The sequence below is a fragment of the Bemisia tabaci genome, chromosome 2 (genome assembly GCF_918797505.1).
Source record: "Bemisia tabaci chromosome 2, PGI_BMITA_v3".
Taxonomy (NCBI): Eukaryota; Metazoa; Arthropoda; class Insecta; order Hemiptera; family Aleyrodidae; genus Bemisia; species Bemisia tabaci.
Window position 1 is genome coordinate 18,713,333 of NC_092794.1, and position 20,809 is coordinate 18,734,141.

At 40.0% G+C, this 20,809-nt stretch overlaps 1 protein-coding gene and 1 long non-coding RNA gene across 3 annotated transcripts; one reads left to right on the forward strand and one right to left on the reverse strand.

Moving 5' to 3' along the window:
• Positions 1 to 1,571: 1,571 nt before the first annotated feature.
• LOC109036161 (ceramide synthase 4-like) lies at positions 1,572 to 12,073 on the forward strand. 2 transcript variants are annotated; one of them, XM_072296855.1, is made up of 7 exons: positions 1,572 to 1,773; positions 2,385 to 2,624; positions 4,296 to 4,517; positions 6,144 to 6,274; positions 9,270 to 9,344; positions 10,810 to 10,930; positions 11,957 to 12,073. In XM_072296855.1, exons 3-7 carry the CDS (start codon positions 4,443 to 4,445, stop codon positions 12,056 to 12,058), a joined length of 504 nt encoding a protein of 167 aa, XP_072152956.1. In that variant the 5' UTR covers positions 1,572 to 1,773; positions 2,385 to 2,624; positions 4,296 to 4,442; the 3' UTR covers positions 12,059 to 12,073. The 2 variants fall into 2 exon arrangements, with proteins under 2 accessions (XP_072152956.1, XP_072152955.1); XM_072296854.1 differs by lacking the exons at positions 1,572 to 1,773; positions 2,385 to 2,624 and having other exon boundaries at positions 4,060 to 4,517.
• Positions 12,074 to 17,343: 5,270 nt separating this feature from the next.
• Positions 17,344 to 20,229, reverse strand: LOC109036159 (uncharacterized). Its single transcript, XR_011899254.1, has 3 exons — positions 19,545 to 20,229; positions 18,668 to 18,841; positions 17,344 to 17,477 (listed from the first exon to the last, which is right to left on the reverse strand). It is a non-coding gene; the product is annotated as an uncharacterized lncRNA (long non-coding RNA).
• Between the last annotated feature and the right edge of the window lie 580 nt (positions 20,230 to 20,809).

Here is a 20,809-nt window from a genome sequence, read left to right on the forward strand (position 1 = left end):
AGTGTGTTCCCTCCCCCCCCCCCCCCCTCTGCTTCTACGGGCATAGTTTACATACAGTTCGGGACCATTTCTCTGAGCCCCCCCCCCCCCCCGCCCCCCCCCGCCCCCCCCCTCGTTTGTACGCATAGTTACGTACAGTTCGGGTCATTTCTCTGTGTCCCCCCCCCCCCCCTCTCTCTCTCTCGTTTGTACGCATAGTTTACGGATCTGTGTTCCTACACCCGTCAGGAGCGGGCGGTTGAAGTTTAGAGGCGTCGCTTCTCCCAACCTGCCTGATGATTATTTTGTTTTCGGGTTCTTCCTTGTTTTCCTTATGAGATGTCGTTTCAGCAGCAAACGGTTTAGGATGGCTGTGGAGGATCACACGTGCTATGCCTCGCGTCATATTCATGACGGCGTTTCAATGCCGTAATGGATTTTGCGGGATGCCCAATTGCCCAGTCAGGTTCACTGACGAGTGAAATCTATTGACCGAGGGCCTGTAAAGACTCTTCAAACACGAGTGTTATGATCTCTCGGCGGGACCTCATTCTTAATTCTGATCCACGCATAGCTGCCTGGAGCTTAATCACTTCCATTTTGGGAAACTAATACTTATTAGAGCTCAACATTTTTGACTCTAATTGAAATTGGCTTTGTTTTCCCCGCGATATAATCTGGACCCAGCACCACTTTCACCACCTTGTTACATACAGTTTCCGCCATTTCTTAGTTTTTGTCCCTTCTTTTTCCTTCTTTTTCTTCTTCTTCCTCTTCTTGTTTATTTATATATAATGTTATGATTTGAACACATTTTCCCATAGGTAATCTTGATTGAGATGTTTGACCGACTATAGGCTAGCGCAGCCCCTTCTTAAATGAATAAGTTGCTGCAATATAGTAAAGATTAAGTCATATACGATAGAAATGTTTCCAAATTAGAAAAAAGTTTGAGATCGCAAAATGTAAGTTTACGATAATTTTTATCGGTAATGTGCTTAAGATGGAAGTAAAATTGTTTCTGTTGTGCGTGAATTAAAATATTAGACGATACATACTCAAGGGAAAACGAATGATTGCATGTTGCCTGGTGCAATCAAATGAGTGTTTAACTTCGTGGATGCTGCTCAAGTCGGGTCAAATTGACCTGCGGGCCGATTATTGAAATTGGTAGGCAAAGATTTAGACAAGAGAATAAAAAGGATATGACGGGATCCTACTTCGGTGGAAGGGGGTTGGTTGCAATGGACAAAGGAGTAAAGTAATAGATTATTCGACTGATACAGAGAGACCCATATTGTTAGTCCATCATTTTGTCCCATAGTCTATATAGAGCCACCCCTTTCAACCAATAGGATCGTTCAGTACGCCAATGTTTCTTTGTATAAATCTTTGTCTATATATCAATTTCAAAATCGGCTCGCTGAGGCCCGCTAAAAACATTGCGCCCGGCCTAATTTTAAGAGGGTTTAGATGGAAGCTTCAGATAAGGTCTAAAAATATAGCGTAAAAATAACAGTCGGCATAAGCTATACTTTGATGTTTTTGCTTTAGGTTTTAAGACAATTCCAACATCGAGAGGTGCGCAGAGCGATTAATTTTCGTAGATGGACTATTTGCAGCGAGTAAACGATGTATTCTGGAGCCCCTCATTTTGGCTGCCACAAAATGTGACATGGAAGTTTTTGAAAAGTTTGAGAGCAAAGATGGACTTCGGATGCCGAGCATCCAAGATGTTTACTTCGCCTGGAAATTAATTCCTCTCGTGCTGTTTGTTAAGTACTTCATGGAAAAGTAAGTATACTTACTAAAAATAGTAATTGATATTGCGATTGAAAACATTTCAGCACTATAAGAATGTCGTAAAAAGCAGTTCTTTTTTCAAACAAAATTGTTTATTTTCAAGTTGGTAGTTATTGAACATTTGTAAATCTCCAATTCAAACAAAATGGGTATCCTAGAAAATGCCGATGTACAGACTTTACGCCATTTTAAAGGGAACCACCTCGAAAATAAATCATTTGATTTTCTTTACAGTTTCGATATCGGATACGCTCTTTCCGGTCAAAAAACTGCCGATCACTAGATTTCACCCTATTTTGCCGGTAAAATACCAAGATACCCACTGTCCACCATGCTCGCGGATGTCATCTTAAAAATACAGCAAAACTTCGGAATTTTGATGTCACATCCGTTGTTTCGTATCTTTTTTTAGAGATGATCTGATTCGTGCAACACACTGACCGGTTAATTCGCTGATGTACCATCATTTTTACCTGTGTGCCCGTTCATGTAATTGGATCAATGGAGAGTTCATGGCTCATTTTTTGTTGTTATTTAATTGGAAGGCTTGAAGAAGCATCAAAGGTAATTTGGCACTAAAAGTATGATTAAATTTGTTTCAGATGTATCGCTGCGACATTTGCAAAGTGGCTCGGGGTCAAAGAAGAGCCACGAGAGAAGCCACCCTCGGTCGATATTTTAGAGAGAGAGCACCGTGCTAATCCTTGGGGAAAATGGAGCCATGAGAAAATTTTGGCGCTTTCCAAAGAACTTGCATGGACCGAAATTCAAGTCAGATCGTGGCTCAATACCAGAAGAAGATTCGCACTGCCTACAACAGCGGAAAAATTTAGCGAGAGCTCGTAAGTGTTCATGATTCAAAAATGTGTTTAAAAAATGAAATAGAGAAGAAAGAAAAAAATGCTGGCCACAGTAAAACTATGAGCAGACAATATGTTGAAAAAGATATCCCTCGCACATCGAAAAGTTAAATTATTTCAGTCTGAAAATTATATTCATGTGAATGAAGTTGTATAAAACGTGCGAGAATTCCTTCGGTATGCTCTGGATATGCGTTCAATTTCACATGCACAATTTTTCCTCACTCGAGTTTGTTTGTTTCTTTTCTCCTTTGTTTAAAAAAAAATTAATTTTAATTTTAACTGCCTGAAAGCTATTTTTGCTATCGATCTCGTTTTAACTCTATCTCGTTTGATTTGTTGCAGTTGGCGAGCCTGTGTTTTCTTTTTCATTTTCACTTACGGCCTCAGCGTGCATTGGTCCAAGGAATGGCTATGGGATATCAAACTTTGCGCCCAAGGCTATCCAAGGTTCTTAGTTACTCTAAATTTCTTTTCCATCACTCGAAAAAAAAAAAAAAACAAAAAAAGCCCAGAAAATCTAATAAATACATATTTCATTTAATATCAATACTATATATATTATCAATATGATTATATGTATTATAGTATTGTAGATACTTAGTAATCGCCGGCAAGTTGCAAACCATTATTGATGAATAAATACGCACGAGATTCAGAAATTAAGGATCAGGGATTATATTTCATTGATGTCATTGATTGCACAGATGATTTTCTGCCCCCCCCCCTCATACTATTCCCTTCCCCCACCTCCATTAATTTTTCCAAGAAGGGGGGGGCGGACATTTCTTGATTATCTTGTCAACGTTATTGTATAAAGCTTCCCCTCCCACTCAATTTTGTTCAAGGAGAAGAGGAGTCCGCGACTTCAGTGGCGTAGCGTGCTTTATGTGGTATATCGATTGATCTGTCATTTAAACCTTTGGAAAAGAATCGATAAACAAGATAAACAAAGAATCGTTCGCAGCGATCACCTTAATGATCGAGTCTTTACCATAGCTTTAAATTGGGAAATGATGATCGATCATTCACGCATCGCCAATGCAAGACTTGTGACATCGATCACTCATTTACAACCGCAAAACTTTTTGATAACTGCTATTCCTTCCTCCTAGGCCACGCTACATGATAAAGAATGTTTTTTTTCATTAAAATAAGATGAAACAGCTGTACCCTTTAAATCCATTTATCACTATTTAATTAAATTATATATTCTCTACACAAAAGTGGAAAATGCAATGTCATGTAAGCGCTATATAGATCTTCACATATCTCTCCACCCGGCATGCATGACTCATACACAGAATTTTGGATTATAAAAAACCGTGATGACACAATTTTTCTTGAAGTCTTCAATATAAAACCTTCTTGGTTTTTTCCCCCTTTTTTAGTGGCAAGGCATTTAAAGACAATTCATACACATCGCGATAAGCAAATCGTGAAGGTCGTTGAACTTTCAATCTGAAATAATTGCATTTCAAATATTTTTCGATGAAACTTAGAGCAGAAAATGTCACAAAAAGAATATTCAACTTTTGCTCCAAGATTACCGGATGTTTAAAAATTCAAAGAACCTTCCCTGTTAAGCACTTTTGAAGCAATTTTTAACATTTTCGCTTTAAAATAATTAAATTTTCCATGTTTTTGACCCAGCCGGTAACGGACGATATATATTGGTACTTCATCATCTCTCTGGCGAATTATTCTGCCTGGAATTTCTCGCATTTCTGGGACGTGCCAAGAAGGGATCCAAAAGTTGTAATTACCCACCATTTCTCAGCGGTGGTCCTTCTGTCGGGAATGTGGGTCGCTGGAGCACACAGAGTCGGCCTCCTAGTTTGCTTGACTCATGATGTCGGCGATATTCTATTGGAGGTAAGAGAAACGCACACATTACCAGTTAAGGTGATTCCAAGATTACTAAGGACTCCAGATACCGCATTGGAATAAAAAAACGGCCCCCTAGTCCCCTGCAGCTCCAGGGTAGGCAACCTGTTTAGCGGTATGCCATACTTCGAGCTAACGAATATACTGTTTGCCGTGTGTTTGACCGGTTTCGCCGTGCTGTGCTAAGTTTGGTTAAAGATTCACTGTATTAAATTTTCTTATGTTTTAAATCGTTAAAAAATGCCGAAAAAACCAAAAAAAAAAAAAAAAAAATTAATGCAAATATCTCTGCTCAATTTTCTGAGTCCATTTACCATGACTAGTGACTAAAATGAACAATTTTCGCAATTTGCCGTTCATAATCTGCACATTCGAAGTGCAATTTCCCATTTTCCCATGCACTTCCATTACAGGTGGGCTAAAGTATGGCATACCGCTACACAGGTTGCCTACCCTGGCGCTGCAGGCGACTGGGGGGCCGCTTCTTTCCTACGGCAAGTATACGGCGTGCGGTATCTGGAGTCCTTAGTAATCTTTTGGGTGATTCGATGGACGCCATATTTTGTGTCAGAATGGCATGCGATTTATCGCATCAATTGGTTCCATTTTTCAGCTACTCGTCATTTATTTCCAATTTTGAGATCGCAATTCTGTTGTCAGGAGACTAAAGCTCTCACTCACCAATTTTAACGAAGAAATTCAACGTAATAAAGGCGTTGTTTTTTTAGAGATGAAAATATTGTATTCAAGCGCAGTTTCGATATCAGTATCGACTGCGATGTTTTCGCTCTTAAAAAACCACGCCTTTATTACGTTTGAATTTCTTTGTTTTAAATTGGTAAGTGAGTGCTTTAGTCTCTGACAACAGAATTGCGATCTCAAAATTAGAGAAAAATGACGAGTAGCTGAAAAAATGAAACAATTGATGCGATATATCGCATGCCGTTTTGACAAAAAAATGACGTCCATCGGACTTCACCTTAATTTTGTGACATTATGACTAAAGGAGGGGCATCATAGCTGGGTGCATACAATTTTAAAAATGGTATCTAAACCTAATTTCTGTAACTCTTCTGTGCACTGGACGTTGGCGGATCCAGCAAACTGGCAACATGGTTTTTTCTCCATTTAAACCTATGGAGATGGATCGATTCTTGAAGGGGGCAGGTGCTCCGACAAGAATCGATTATTTAGCACAGGTTTAAATGGAGGAAATCCTGTGTTGCCAAATTACTGGATCCGCCCCTGGCTGGAAATGACGAAGTTTTGCATGGTCAACTACAGTTTTAGCGCGATTCAAATACTGATCGTATTTAAAAGAAATATCTTGCAGGATTTTGTTAATTTCTTGTTCATGTTAACTATTATACATTAGTTTATGCACGTATGTATTGCGCAAGTACAAACTGATATGAGTGCGGTTCATGAGTTGCTCAGGTACAACAAAGCTGCCGTGATAACAGTGAAGAGAGTGCAGTTAGTGCGAAAAATGAAGTTTTGAAAAAACGGGCTCTGAGGCTTCTGACCGGAAAATTTAATTGAATAGCAGATTAATAGATTTAAATGGCAGATCAACTTTCTTTAATTTCCTGACTTTGACACTTTTTCTAACAGGCGTGTAAGTGCTCGAAATACCTTAATTTACTGAAAGCTAAAGCATGGTGGTTATGGATCTTTGCATTTTTCAACTGTGGAATATGGATCTTCACGCGGAATATCATTCTTCCTCTGCACATCATTCCAAGGTTTGTGTTTCAGAAGCTCTCTTGATTTTGTATATCATACCAGTTTTTGTGCATTTGAGTATTTATGGAACAGTATATGTGTTATATCAAATGTCTGAAATCAGCAAAACGCGTTTTGGCAAAAACCGCGCTAAAAACTCACCATGGATTCGGTGAAAAATTTATATTGAGCTGTAAGTGTCTCTTTACTTCATCAATTTCACCTCCTTGTCTGATAAATAACAGTACTGAATTAGGAACATCTAAAGTTGAGGGATTACAGTAGAGTGTTAGTTGACTTCGATGAATGCCTAAAAATATCACGAAGCTCGCTTTGTTTTAGGGTGATCTTCTTCTATTTGTCAAAAATGCAGATGATCGTGATAGAAGGCCCGCATTAAAACGGCAATGATTCCAGTTTTTCGCTCATTTATTTTTATTTAGAGGGTACCTACTATTTGATATTTTTGAATGTTTACGGAAAAGAATAATCTTGGAATAACAGATTAGGTAAATATCGTAATAAATCATATGTGCACATACTGATGAAGATACATGCACTACCAAAGCAATTTACCACCCAAATGGTTAAAGATTTTATACGAACTAGCGACCCGTACGTGCTTCGCACGTATGAAACATACAATCAGAGAAAACAGAATTCATCTCACAATAATCAATAATCAGTAGGACATGAATCGTTGCGATGTATTATACGACATTATAATGCGGCATTACTATTATAATGCATTATAATGGATTATAGGCATTATAAATCATTATTACCACGTGGGAATGAAATGTTGCAGAATGAATTGAAAAGCATGTTGGCAAAATTTATTACAAAAATAGTATAACATGTAGGTACATAACATAAAGGTAATACAAATTAAATGATTAGAGCGTGTATATTTTATTACATTATAGGTATATTATAATCATTTTTGTCATTGTTGGAAATTTTGATAGTTTGAAATTTGATAGTTGATAGTTTGATAGTTGAAAATGTTGGCACTTTATTTAGTTAAGGTGATTCGTAGAAATAGTTACTCCAAAAAATCATGTTAAAGCAGAGAAGTACGGCAATGACGTAAGGACGTTTTCATTGCCATACTGCAAGGAAAAATTTCCGTCCGCAATCCGAGCAATTCCAAAAGGAAAAAAACATATATATAAAAAAAGAATGATCACATAGAAACATTCACATACAAATCCATCCCTACCGAATATGTGAATGGCTTCGACATCATCTTGAGATACTATTCGGAAATCTTCAAATTTAGACGAATCAGCTTCATACAAAACAAATATCAAAAAACGAATTTAGAAAATTGGTGCCCTCCGGTCTGAAATCACTTTATAGACCATTGAAAAGCCCTATGCAAAATGTCAACTTTAAAATCGAATTTTTAGGGGTCCCGCCCGCATTGGCCCTAAACATTAACGTGAATATTCCATGAGAATTTGCCAGAAATTGTTCAACAATGATTTTCTTGGCGGGGTGTGACAATATTATTGATTTTCTTTTTTAAAATAAGGGCGTTAAAGTTGGTTTGAGTTAAAAAGATTCCTGCTTGGCACGAAAGGCTAGGGTTGACAGAAAATCCTTCGGCGCGTGGGGAGTGCGGCGAGTCTGCAGAAAGGAAACCTCGATGTTCCCGACTGAGCACCAAACAGTTGGCGATGGAAATTCGCAGGATGGAAATTTCATATGAATAACGTAAAAATAAAATGACAAAAAAAACATATGTGAGCAGTTGCGGAATTTCCCGTTTCCACACGATGTACACGAACAGAACTCTCCGACCGCTGAGAAAGATCCGGCAACACCGCAACACTCGAACAATCGGGACGGTAGCCGTAGAAACGCTCGTTCCGTATACAACAAAAGGGCGACCGAGCTCCGGTCGTCGTTTCAGAGTAGACCATCAGAGTAGCCGCGACGCCTACGCGGAGGGACTCGCGGCGCCCCCCCCCCCCCCCCCCCGCCAAAGCCGGCCGAAGGCCAGCTCCGCCGAACGCGCAACGAATGAAGGGACCGCACGGCAAAAACGCGGCCCCGATCGACCGACGAGGAGGGCGCAGAAACGAATTTCCCAGAAACGTTCGAAGGGCACCAGCGCCTCCCCGGATCGCCGGATCACGATACCCGCCCTTATCGGACGTCGGCACCGTAGGACCCGTCCGCCGACGGAACCACGAGCCCGGGGGACGAACGGGGAGGTACGAAGTGACCGTTACAAGGAATCGACCGACGAAACGGTCCGAGGGGCACCGCGCCCACCCCGGGAGTTCGGGGTCGAAAATTCAGCGGGGACGGGACGCCGGCCGGCCGGGGGCCCCCGCTGACCGAAACCCCAGGCCGCGGGCCGAACGTGACGGGAGCGGTGGCGGTTTTTCCGAAAACGGTCGCGGGGCCCCAGCGCCCCTCCCGGGTCGCCGGATCCGAAATCCGACCTTATCGGACGTCGGCACAGTAGGACCCGTCCGCAGACGGAACCCCGAGCCCGGGGGACGAACGGGGAGGTACGAAGTGACCGTTACAAGGAATCGGCCGACGGAACGGTCCGAGGGGCACCGCGCCCCCCGGAAGCGCAAAAAAACGAAACGGCCGGAGGGACAAGGAGCCGATAGCCGGGACGCGACCGCACGTGGAAGCGCGACCGGAAAGACGCGCGCCAGGCCGAGGGACGGGCGAAAAACGGAAGCACCCCCGGGGCCCGTAGCAACCCCCCTGGGGGTGGGAACGGGAAAACCCGCGGGGAGAACGGAGACCCGGCTCGCGGAGGGGTCCGCCGAACGAACATCAAGGGCGCGGGACGCGCTGGGACGGCGTGGCGGGGACCGATGTTCAGAGGGTCGCGGGGTAAATCGTATGACTTTATATAAGAGATTTATCATGGAACGAAAAAAACTCATCTATAAACAATGTTTTACACTGTTTTCATTTTGTATATTTTTAAAGGATGATTAAAGATCTGCACGATTGTTAAGTATTTTCAAACTCTTGTTTCAGTATCTACCATTACTCGCCATTCAATTTACCTCAAACGTTCCCGCTGTCGTGTTTTCACGGATCATGCGATGTCAGGTACGAATTTGCATTGACCCAAGCCAATCGAGCCAACTGTTAGGAATTATGTAACTCGCATCATCGCATCACACTATTCAAAAAAAAAAAAAAAAGAGGAGCAAAAATAAAAGACATAAAAATTTGTTTCAGTCGTAATTTGTTTGTTATCGTGCCCTTCCAGCTTCATCCTGAATAGCGGTGTCTGTGCGCCAACTAGTAGTAAAGTTTCACAACTACATTAATCCTCCAAAAATTTCGCGCGAGGTAGTAATCAAACATTAAATTCAGACTCCGCGCAAGAATGGCACCTCTTTAGGGGAAAACTCAGATAACAAGATACGAAATTAGCTCCATTTTAAACTTTGTCTTCCTCAACCACACCCTTTTTTTAAAAAATGACAACGACGAGCCGGCATTTGAAATTTTAAGTCAATACTCTTTAAATGGTGAACAAATTCAAAACATGAGAACTTGTATAACTTGATTATTTTCTTCTTAACCAGTGAAACGTAGAGGATAACTATAACCATACAATTAATGTAGATTTTCTGGCACTGTCACTAATTGAAACAATACTCGTGATACCTCAGTTACAGAGCTGATACTTCGGAGGAATAGAACATCCTCATAAAATTCAAAGGTATAATTGGACAGCGTTTAGCAGAAGGGAACCAAGCCACATCAGTTATTGCCAAATTTAACTAGGCAAAGTAATTTTTCACGAGAGAACGTTCGTGCGGATTCCTTTGAAAATTTTAAGAAATTTGCTTCGTACTTCGCAAAAATTAATTGAAATTTGTACAAAAATCTGAACAACCCTTTTCAGGTAAAAAATTACAGTTTCCAATTAAACTTGGCAATCGATCGTATTCGATAGTGGTTCGATGTATCGTTTGGTTGAAAACAATGGGACATAACCACAAACCAAAATTTTAGGATACAAGTCAAAAATGAGAAATTTCGTGGCAATTTCACTTCTATTGGCCAATTAGTACTCGTACGAATCAATACCTATCACAAAACACTTATTCCGTCAGAACACTTAATTGACTTTCGAGGCTATGTTTATGTTTTGAACCAATCGATATCGATACAATCTCACCCGTTTGATGTATTGAATACGATCTATGGCTGTCGTGGCTTGGTTTCGTTATGCTTAACGCGGTCCAATTTCTTTTAGCCGTCAAATAAACGCATTAATGCAGAATAAAACATATCTAAAACAATGTTTTTTGTGAAAATGGTCTTTAACTCGAATAGTCAATAATGTAATTAACAGTTGAGTCTGAAAGCAAGGACTTTGTTCTCAGAATGATACAAATTCACCTATATTTTTCACAGACAACTCTCATCATCATTAGAATGGCAACGACGCATTCTCGCTTGTCTTTTTCCCCTTTTCTTTTTTACCTTTTTCTATTTATTGCATCCTCATTCCTTAGGCATTCTAATGACTTTACAATAATGGTTCATCTTCTTTCAGCGCGTTCAAGTTCACTATGTGCCACGTTCTATTGATCATGTTAGTGGGCATGAGCATTCTCCATGTGTACTGGACTGGCATAATGGTCCGAATTTCCTATCTTGGGCTCATCGTCGGAAAAGTAAGCTTTATAGTTCCTTGAACCGCTTTTTAATACTTTTTGATGCACGGATGAGTAGTTCAGTCCGTTGTACTCACAGTAAAAAGAACTTTAATAAAAACATAAAAACATACGAGTAAAAAAATAAAAACATAAAAACATAAAAAAACCATGAATTTAATCGATAATGAAACAGACGAAAAAGGAGCAGCCCGGAATATTACGAATGAGAAATAAGAGAAAATCGCGAAAACAAGGCTAAAAACTAACATGAAAAATAAATGCAGGGTGTCTCGACGACCTCACGGTGTCATTATCAACTGCTGAAAGAATAGACAAGAAATTAAAACTAAAAACAACTGTTAAAAAACCTCGGCAACTACATTGTGATAGGATCAAATTGCAACCTTTTGCATCTAATGGCAGTTTTATCATGGGACCATGTAATTACCGAGGTTTTTTAACATATTTTTGATTTTAGTTTTAATTTCTGATCTATTTTCTCAGTTGTTGATAATGGCACCGTAAGGTCGTCGAAATGTCTTGCATTCGTTTTTCGTGTTAGTTTTCAGCCGTGTTTCCGCGATTCCCCCTTGTTTCTCACTTAATCAGTTAATTAATAGTCAGTTATTAATGTATGGATTAATTGACGGGGTTTTACACTTATACTGGCGTGTATTTCAATGAAAAATCAATATCGATAATGATCTTCCACAAAAATCTTTTATTTTCTGCGGCAAAGGCACAGGGCGCATTGTGGGGACTTTCTCCCGATTTTTCCTTTTTCTCATTTGAAAATCGGGAATACAGTAAATTAGCTCTTTCAGAATTCTTGTTACCTAGCCTCCTGTCTGAGTTGCTCCTGCGCTTAAAAAAATAGAGATAAAAAATGCAATAGTGTATTTCCTTCGGAAAATACACTAAAAAGACCTAGTTCGATCAGAGAAGTAAAAAAATTGACTTCACTTCATATTACTTATTTTTACTATTATTTAACTATCACCAGTGCTTTCCTGCATTGCCATTTCACGTGGTTTTGTTTTTCAGATGGAGGACGACACGCGCTCTATGTCGAACTGTGATAATGATGATGATGAGGATAATCATGAAAAGGGAATTAAATTGGACCGAACGAACTGCCCCGTCTAGAAATCATATAAATTGGTGAGATTCATACATTTTTGGCGTAAAGCAAAGATTTGCAATGAAAAAATGAAATTGCTGATTTAACTATTTTGTGGTTACAAATAAAGTGTCCAAAATTTTTCAATTTTTTCAAACCACCTCCGTGTTTAAATTAGCTTCCCATTACTGTAAAGTGTACATTTGAAACATATTGGACATATTTTTTATCAATTTAATTGTTAAATCAGCAATCCATTTTTCCCGTGTGATTACATTTGACATCAATGAAAAAATACTTGACGTATCATTCAAAAGAAGCGAGTTCACAACCTGATAACAACGAATATTGTTTTTAGACATTGACAAAATTAGTGAAATTCTACCTTCAGAACGTGCGTCCTTCCTCGCTGTACTGTTTTGAACACTGTGGCCATCTTTCAAAAGAAATTTTTTGCAAGCCTCTCCCATAGGGATAGCCAGGGCCGGATTAATAAGGGGGTGGCCACATGGGCCGCGGCCCATGGCGGCAAATCTAGAGGGCGGCAAATTTTAAAATTTTTTTAAATGTAGGTATAAAAAAATATCGGATTTAGAAAAAAAATTACAAACGAGAAAAGGCGACAAAATCTCTCATTTCCCGAGAGTGTAGTAATTTTTAATTTTGTCGTCTTTCAGTGATACAAGAGACAGCACCTTTAATTAGTCGAGTCAAGAGAAAAACCAAACACGCAATTTGGCCTGGAACGGCGCGGCATAGAGAGCAATGATGACGAGGACTTGAGATAAAAAGGAGAAGCCATCGGCGCGGCAATCGGCATGTAACACATATCAGCGCCTACAAGACTGCACGAATACTTCACGCATTGCATCAAACGCAGTGCGGTCATTGCGGTCAACGTGAAACGGATAGCGCCTCCAAGAATGCATGAATACTTCACGCATTGCGCCGAACACAGTGCGGTCAGCGTGAAACGCATGGCGCCTACAAGACTGCGTGAATACTTCACGCATTGCGCAAAACACGGTGCGGTCTGCGCGGCGCGGCGGCGGAAGTTAAAATCATTAAACAATATTCATGTTTGTTCTTTCATAATTTTCTCGTTCATTTCTAATGAATGGAAGGTCTTGTCCACACAGAGATAGGTTTACAAAACTTAAGTTTTGCTAGTAGTGTTGACAGGGCATCCCCAAAAAATGTGTTCAACACGAGTAAACGCGTCTTATGCACCCCTCCCCCGCTGGCACGTTCACTTGATGGTTTTCATTGATATGATGTTTCAATACGAATGAGAAGGGGGCGGCGAAATACAGGCGGCCCATGGGCGGCAAGTAGGTAAATCCAGCCGTGGGGGTAGCTGCACAAGACGCTGTCTCGATATTTTTCATGGGCGGATCCCAGCGGCGCGGCGTGGCGTGAATGATCGATTATCGATATTTCCCCATTTGAAGCCGTAGTAAAGAATCGATTATTAAGGTATTCGTCGCGAACACTCTGTTTATCGATTCTTATCCATAGGCTCAGACGGCGGATCAATCGATGTATCGCAAAACGGTCTCCTATATCGACGGTGAAACTACCAGACCACGTATCTCGTTTGCGGTGTCTAAAAATCTGCGCTCCCATTTTGTTTTTTTAAAGGAGAACAAATCAATATCATTTCTTGAAATTTTTGAAGAGTTTTCTTCGCAAATAGAGGAAAAAACCGAAGTTTTCAAGAATTGACTTTCAGAAGTTTTCCATTTAAAAAGTAAAGTATGACGGGAAGTTCCCAACATCGCAAACCAAGACACATGGTCTGTTAGTTTCACCGTCGATGTGTGTAGAATCAAAGCGGGTAGGTACTCGTATTGCCAAAAATGGACTATCCTCTGACGTAAGGGCGTATCTCGATGTAAGCATGAGCCCCGGTAGGCATGGAATCATATGGGAAATGGGGCTCACGTGGAAATTGAGATACGCCCTTACGTCAGAGGAGCGATAAATTGGACTATCCGCTCGTCCAGAGCGTTGAAATTACACTGGCAGAAAAAACACATTGGATCTAGAGTCCAGACTCTTAAAAACATTGACAAGAAAACATACTCTTAATTTAATCGGATTGTTGCTTAAATCAAAACGAAATCCGCTTAAATTAAGAGGCTTGGTTCTTGCTTTAAGCTAGATTCTGATTGAATCAAGAGTACTTTTTCTTGTCGATGTTTTTAAGAGTCTGGACTCTAGATCCAATGTGTTTTTTTCCAGTGTACGTTGTGTTTAAATGGACGATGCCTTCGCTGTTAATCCTACTGTTAAGTTTACTTTAAGTTTAGTAATTTAATCAGCGTTTTGGTGCTCTGATCTTTGGATTTCGTGTTAAAAATTGTATTAGGTCTATTTTTATGACATCTTTTCTAGGTTGCACTGCAATATAAATCGCCATCCGTAAGTCACTGAACTGGCCATCCGGATGTAAGAGCTGACGGATCGAACAAATGAGGAGATGATATTATTGAAGTAATTAATGGAGCGACCGGCCATGCAGAGGAAGTGAGGGGCATTGATAATGATTGGACTGGACACGCATCTTGTCGTCGCTTCATGTTTAACTGGCAAGACACCATAAAAATGAAGGTCAAGAAGATAGGTGCGAGTGCGTTCGTTGATGGCGCACCCAGTAAAATGCATCTCATTCGCGAATTTCCAAAATTTTAGCTCATTTTGCATTTTTTTATCAGATGTTATTATATCATGGACGCATAAATGCTAAACACTGAAAAAAAAAGTTCGGTCGCTCGAACCAAAATTGGGTGATCCATATCATCCCAACTAATTCGGTTCGTCAAACTAAACTTCCAGTTCGTGTCACCGAATTGTGCGGTAAAGCGAACTGACGAACAAATTTCGTTCATAAATGCCGAACGTTTGGTTACACAAACCGAAAATTCAGTTTGACAAACCAAAAATTCAGCTTGACAAACCAAATCTTTAGTTTGTCAAACCGAATAGTTGGATGATGTGGAACACCGAACGTTCGGTCCATACGACCGAATTTTTTTCTTCAGTGAAGAAGTCCGGGCGTTCGCATAATTTTTTTCTGGAGTACACAATGGCCCTAACCTATGCTGCCGCACTAAGAAAGAACGCCATATGAAACTTCGGGAATTGCCAAATTTCCCTTTATAAAACGCGAATTTCTTGGTCATTTTACGAATATTTTTCTTCCAATTTTTCAGATAAGTTTGCTCGCAATTCCACCGAAAAGTTCTGAAAATTTCAAGGGAAAATATTCATAACTTTCCTCGAAAATTACCATTAAATCGAAGGAAACGTGGCAACTCTCGAATGTTCTTACGGCGTTCTTACTCAGCACAGCAGTATGGCACCAAGCTTTCTTATCGGTTATTTTAGGTCAGACGAAGTGCAGGACCGCGGGAACGAACCAGGAACTGACCTCGACGAATCCAAATTCTATAGTCCTGGATCCCTATCAGACCCCCATGAAAAAGTACTTCAAAAAATGGGGTTTACGTCTAAAATTTGAAATTATTTCATCGGAAACAGAGACCTGTGTCGACACCATAAAATCCAATGTCGGCCCATCCGTGCCCGTAATACTGACTTCTAAAGATGGGGGACATGAATTCCCTCTCAAAAAATACAATCTTGCTTAATTTACGTAGAGGCTCGGAAAATAGATATTTTATGGGTAGTCGACCCCAAGGAATCCGAATTTGACGGTCCCGTCGTCCACATGCAGAGACTTTTCTGATGAGTTTCAGTGGCGTGGCGTGCTTTGCGATATATCGATTGATCTGCCATTTAAGCCCATGGAAAAGGATCGATAAACAGAGTGTTCGCAACGAACACCTTAATAATCGATTCTTTACCATAGCTTCAAATGGGGAAATATCGATAATCGATCAATTCACGCTTCGCCACTGATGAGGATCAGAGGAACCATCAAATTCGGATTCCTTAGGGTCGATTACCAATAATAACATCTGCGTCAATTTTGCGAAATTCCATTTTTTTTTTTTTTTTTTGAAGGGGAACTGTGTCCCCCACCTCTGCGGGTCAGTATTTCGGACAAGGAGGGGCTGATTTTGAATTTCTTGGTGTCGATTTAGGTTAAAATTTTCCAGGCTCTCTGATCCCGTTGAAAGGATTTCAAATATTTTTGTAAGTACGTAAATTTTGAAGTACGTAACCTCAAACCTCCTTTTACCCTCAAAGAAGGGCCGGAGGAGGAGGAGGCTCTGGGAATATGAAATCCGGATTCCTTGTTGTCAATTTCCAATTTGCCTCCGTGTTCCTGCACTTCGTGTGTCCTTAAACAACCGAGAGAAACACCTTTTTCTCAATGTGATTTCCTACAATTTATTGAGTGTGATTGTGAATCTGCAACGAGTAAAACATGAAAGGGAATTCGCAAAGTTACACTTCGATATATGTATTTTTCCATCATAGATCAGCTCACTTTAAAATCAAGGGCTAGTCCCATGTGCGAGTGACTCAAATTTATCGATGATGCAGTCCAATAATTGAATGTAAAAAAGGAAGATGAAAAAAAAAAAATGTTCCTAAACTATTGCCGATTTTGCCGATATATTGGGAGGCACATTTCGATTTTATTCAATATTTGCATGTTTAGCGAGGATTGTTTCGATGTTGATAAAATTACTGAATTGATAATATAAGTTCACTTTATACATCTAAGAGAGTGTAGCTCCCGGAGTATACCATAAATGAAATACTTCTTGTTCATGCAGTTTCACTGCTCTTGAAGTTTTAGATTCATTGTTATATTCCCAGAAATCAGAGCGTCAAACATCTCTTCACATTTTATCCTAATCGTCAGGTATTTAACCTCAACATTTTCCTTTCTTCTATTCATATATGTATGGTAACCTGTATTACGACAAGTCTGAATTTACAATGAAAGTCTTGCTGTCATGAGCCAAAAGTTACGAGGGTCAATAACATCCTTGCCTCGTGTTTCTTTTTAAATATGCCTGACTATAATAATAACACCGCTAACTGGTTGGGCATTGTGAATATTGTTGTTTCATACTCCGTTTCTGGTCTAAAACAGGATTGAGCCACCAGCAACGGTGGGTCATCATTCATCTACGGAAAACCGGTATTGCCGCGGATATCTATAATAATATCAAGAGTGACTCCGCGGCTTATTATACATAGATATTATATATAGATATGTATTCTAACTGCGAGCCATAAATGCAAATGAAGGATTCGAGGGGATCCTAATTGGTGGGGATTAAAGTTAAGTGGCGTACGAAATAAACCAGAAGCGCCCACTACAAGCAAACTATTCGAATTCATGTCTGATTTTAACCGCCATATGCGCGGAATTTAGTGCCATAATCCGTTGTAGAGGGAGGCTGCGGCGCTTGTTTCAGTTTTCTGGGTACGATAGCCGAAATAACACAGGTACAGTTCCCCCTGAAATGAGAAGAAAAATTAATGTACAGTGCAATGTTTACGTGAAAAAAAAAAGACCTACAGTGTAATCAAGCGTATGATCTTTTGGAGCGATCTTAAATTACGTAACGCACTTCTCTAGACCCCCTCCCCCCCCCGCCCATTCCTCCTCGCACCGTATCATAACGCAGACTTATACCCCCTACCTCCCCTTAGAGCGTTACGTAAATGTAAGCTTTCTTTCATGTAAAACGGCCTGTGATCATTAATTAAGGATATACTTTATACCATAAATTATTTCTCAAAATCTATTTTCATAGGTTTTTCTGTTTCTAAAATTAGTTATTCCAATTCGATGTTCCACTAGATTTTAGAAATAAAATTATTGTAAGACTGAAATATGTTCAGAATTTGTTGTCTGTGAAGAAAAATTAATTAATTTAAAACCCGAAAGCATATATTTACACCCACAAATTGCAAAATTCGACCGATGAAAAAATGAAATAAAATACATTTAAAATGAGAACAAAGTAACTGTATTCACACGGTGACCGATGACAAGAAGACCAGGGCACTGAGACGTGGTGTTACATTACAAGTAAGTGTGATTGTTAGCAAGAGATCAACTTTTTATGGCAAGGGAGATCAACTTAATTTACATAGACTCTCACTCGTGCCCAGCAGACTTGTTGGTTTTCCGGTTTTCAATCGGACGACAATTTCGGGAATAAAGAGGGAGTAGAAATAATAGTCCCTGGAACTTGTGACATAACACGAGTCAATACTTAATCGGTTTCCCGCAATCGTAGTGGAAAATTTTTCTCCGATACAATGAAGATCAATTACGATGTTTGCGGCGTAATCCGCCGACGAAGACTGGCTGAGATGATTGGAATGTCGACGGGACACAGCGATCTACTCCTGCTTAAATTATGCGTTTCACAGTCCGTTCTCAGCAATTTCATTCTATGTATTACGCTAAAACCATCGTGACCTTTAAAAACCACAAAGCAACTTTTTTGAACTCTCGAACAGAGCATCAGCATCCTCCTCTCCATTTTGCGTCATCACAATGAGAACTTCAAATGAGCTTCATTTTGAAATAAGGAACTACAACAAATTTCTGGGCACCGCCCTGCGTCCGATTCCGCCCTTGCTGATTGCCTCCTTTTAGAATAACATTATTTTAAAAATAGGCCGGGGCCACTTACAAAAAAGGCAACGTCGCAGTAATCAGAGCAGCAGAAATTGAATTTGGGAGATCGTTATTCCTATAAAATGCATTCAGATAAGTTCAGCTATCTCAATGTCCTATTTTTTTCTTCTTTTTTTTCTTTTTTTTTTAATGTCGGATTTTGATCGACTCCGTAGCTGCATCTAAGGTCCTGAAACAATCAAAAACATACAGATAATAAAAGCAATAGAAATAAGTATTGCGAAACTCTCTTGTGATGACACTGAAAACGCTATCTTCAATTTGTGCTGTGAGCTGTAAAAAAAGCCAAATGCTTTCCTGTAATATTTTGTGTTATAATTCTTCTTAATTTAAACTATTGACTTTATGACGCATTGGAATCTTTACGCCCGATAAGTGCCTAATTTTTCCATTATTATTACTCTTTACACTTCACTATTATTTTACATTTGACTGGCCGACAAATACGATAAGAGGAAAGGGGAGGAGCTAGAAAGTTCCCTATATTCGTATAGTTGAGTCCAAAATTTTACATTAGCTTAAGAGGGTACTAAAAATGTTTCCACCGAACTTTCACAAACTTCATAACCTTCAAACTGACGTTGACACATTCTTTTGACACTACCGAAAATGTTAGTCATCCTGCCTGAAAATCAGTCATTTTGTCCCTCTTGTAAAAGTTCGTCACATGGATTTACGCGTCTGACCCTAGGTCAACACTATCGTGCTAAGGAAAAACGCCGTACGAGCCCTCAAACGTTGCCAAATTCCTTCGATAAAACACGAATTTCCTGGTAATTTACAGATATTTTTCTTCCAATTTTTCAGATAATTTTGCTCGTAATTTCACCTAAATTTTCTACACAATTCAAGGAAAAATATTAATAACTTACCTGAAAAATGAACATTTTATGGAAGGAAATTTGGCATTTCTCGAATGTTCATACGGCGTTCTTCCTTGGCACGGCAGAGGAGGTCCTGGGTTCGAATCCCGGTAATGACGTCAAATTTTCACGGAACTGACGATTGGATCTGCAGAAACAGATTCACTCGGCCTCAATCCCTGAAAAGAAAAGCCTGGCCCTGGAGCATGGATATCCCTATCGCCCTAAAAAAATCTACCACTCTATAGACGGCTTAGAGCACCTGTATACGGGAGAGTATTGTCATGTCTGTGCCGCTCTCTGATTGATTCATCAGTTTTGGAGCTCCAAAGTTGGCCCAATGTAAACAAACCCGTCCCGGAGGAACACGTGTTATCGGCTGAGAAATGAATAACAATCACACTCAAAGCTTAATTTTCGGCACAAATATTCATCAAAGTTCGATCCGAACTCAATTCAAAAGTTGGATATAAGAAAAATTCTATCACACCCAAAATCACGTCTAGAGCTTCGTAGAACTTTTTCGCCATCTTGTTTGTTTACATTGAGCCAAACTAGGAGCAGAGGGGCTGAGGTTTGTTTACATTGGACCATCCTTGGGGCTCCACGATAGCCAACCAATCACAGAGGGGCACACTTTTTCTGTAGTAAAAGGATTATTGAGATGACAATACTCTCCCGTGTATAGGTACTCTAAGCGCGCCAACGAAAAAAAAAAAAAAAAAAAAAAAAAAAAAAAAAAATGAAAAGAAAAAAAAAAAAACTTTAGGTTATGAATCATTCACACGCACGCACTAAACGAGGCCCATGGAAGCAAGTGCGAAAAAACCCCACCGAAGCAGAACTGAGAGGCTGAGGCTACGATCGGATTAATGGACTACGCACATAAGACTCCTCCCCTCGCGCCGCGGTTGTTATGAAACCGCTTGTTATGTCTGGACACTTGATTCACGCAAAACAAAAACTTAAATTCAAATTTTAAAATCCCGGAGACGCGGAAATAGACGAGCTCGGGCGGCGGAATTGCCGAAGCATGGCGCTGGACCGAAGTTGTCTACATTAAAAAATGTCGGATAGATGATTCCATCCCGGAGCTGGCGCCTCCGTTTCGCCGCCCCCAGGCTCTGCTCCGGTTGATGCTGCTGGATGCTACTTCTGCCGTGCTAAGCAAGAACGCTGTAAGAACATTCCATAGTTGCCAAATTTCCTTCGGCAAAATGTTTATTTTAAAGAAAAGTTATGAATATTTTTCCTTGAAATTTTCAGGAACTTCA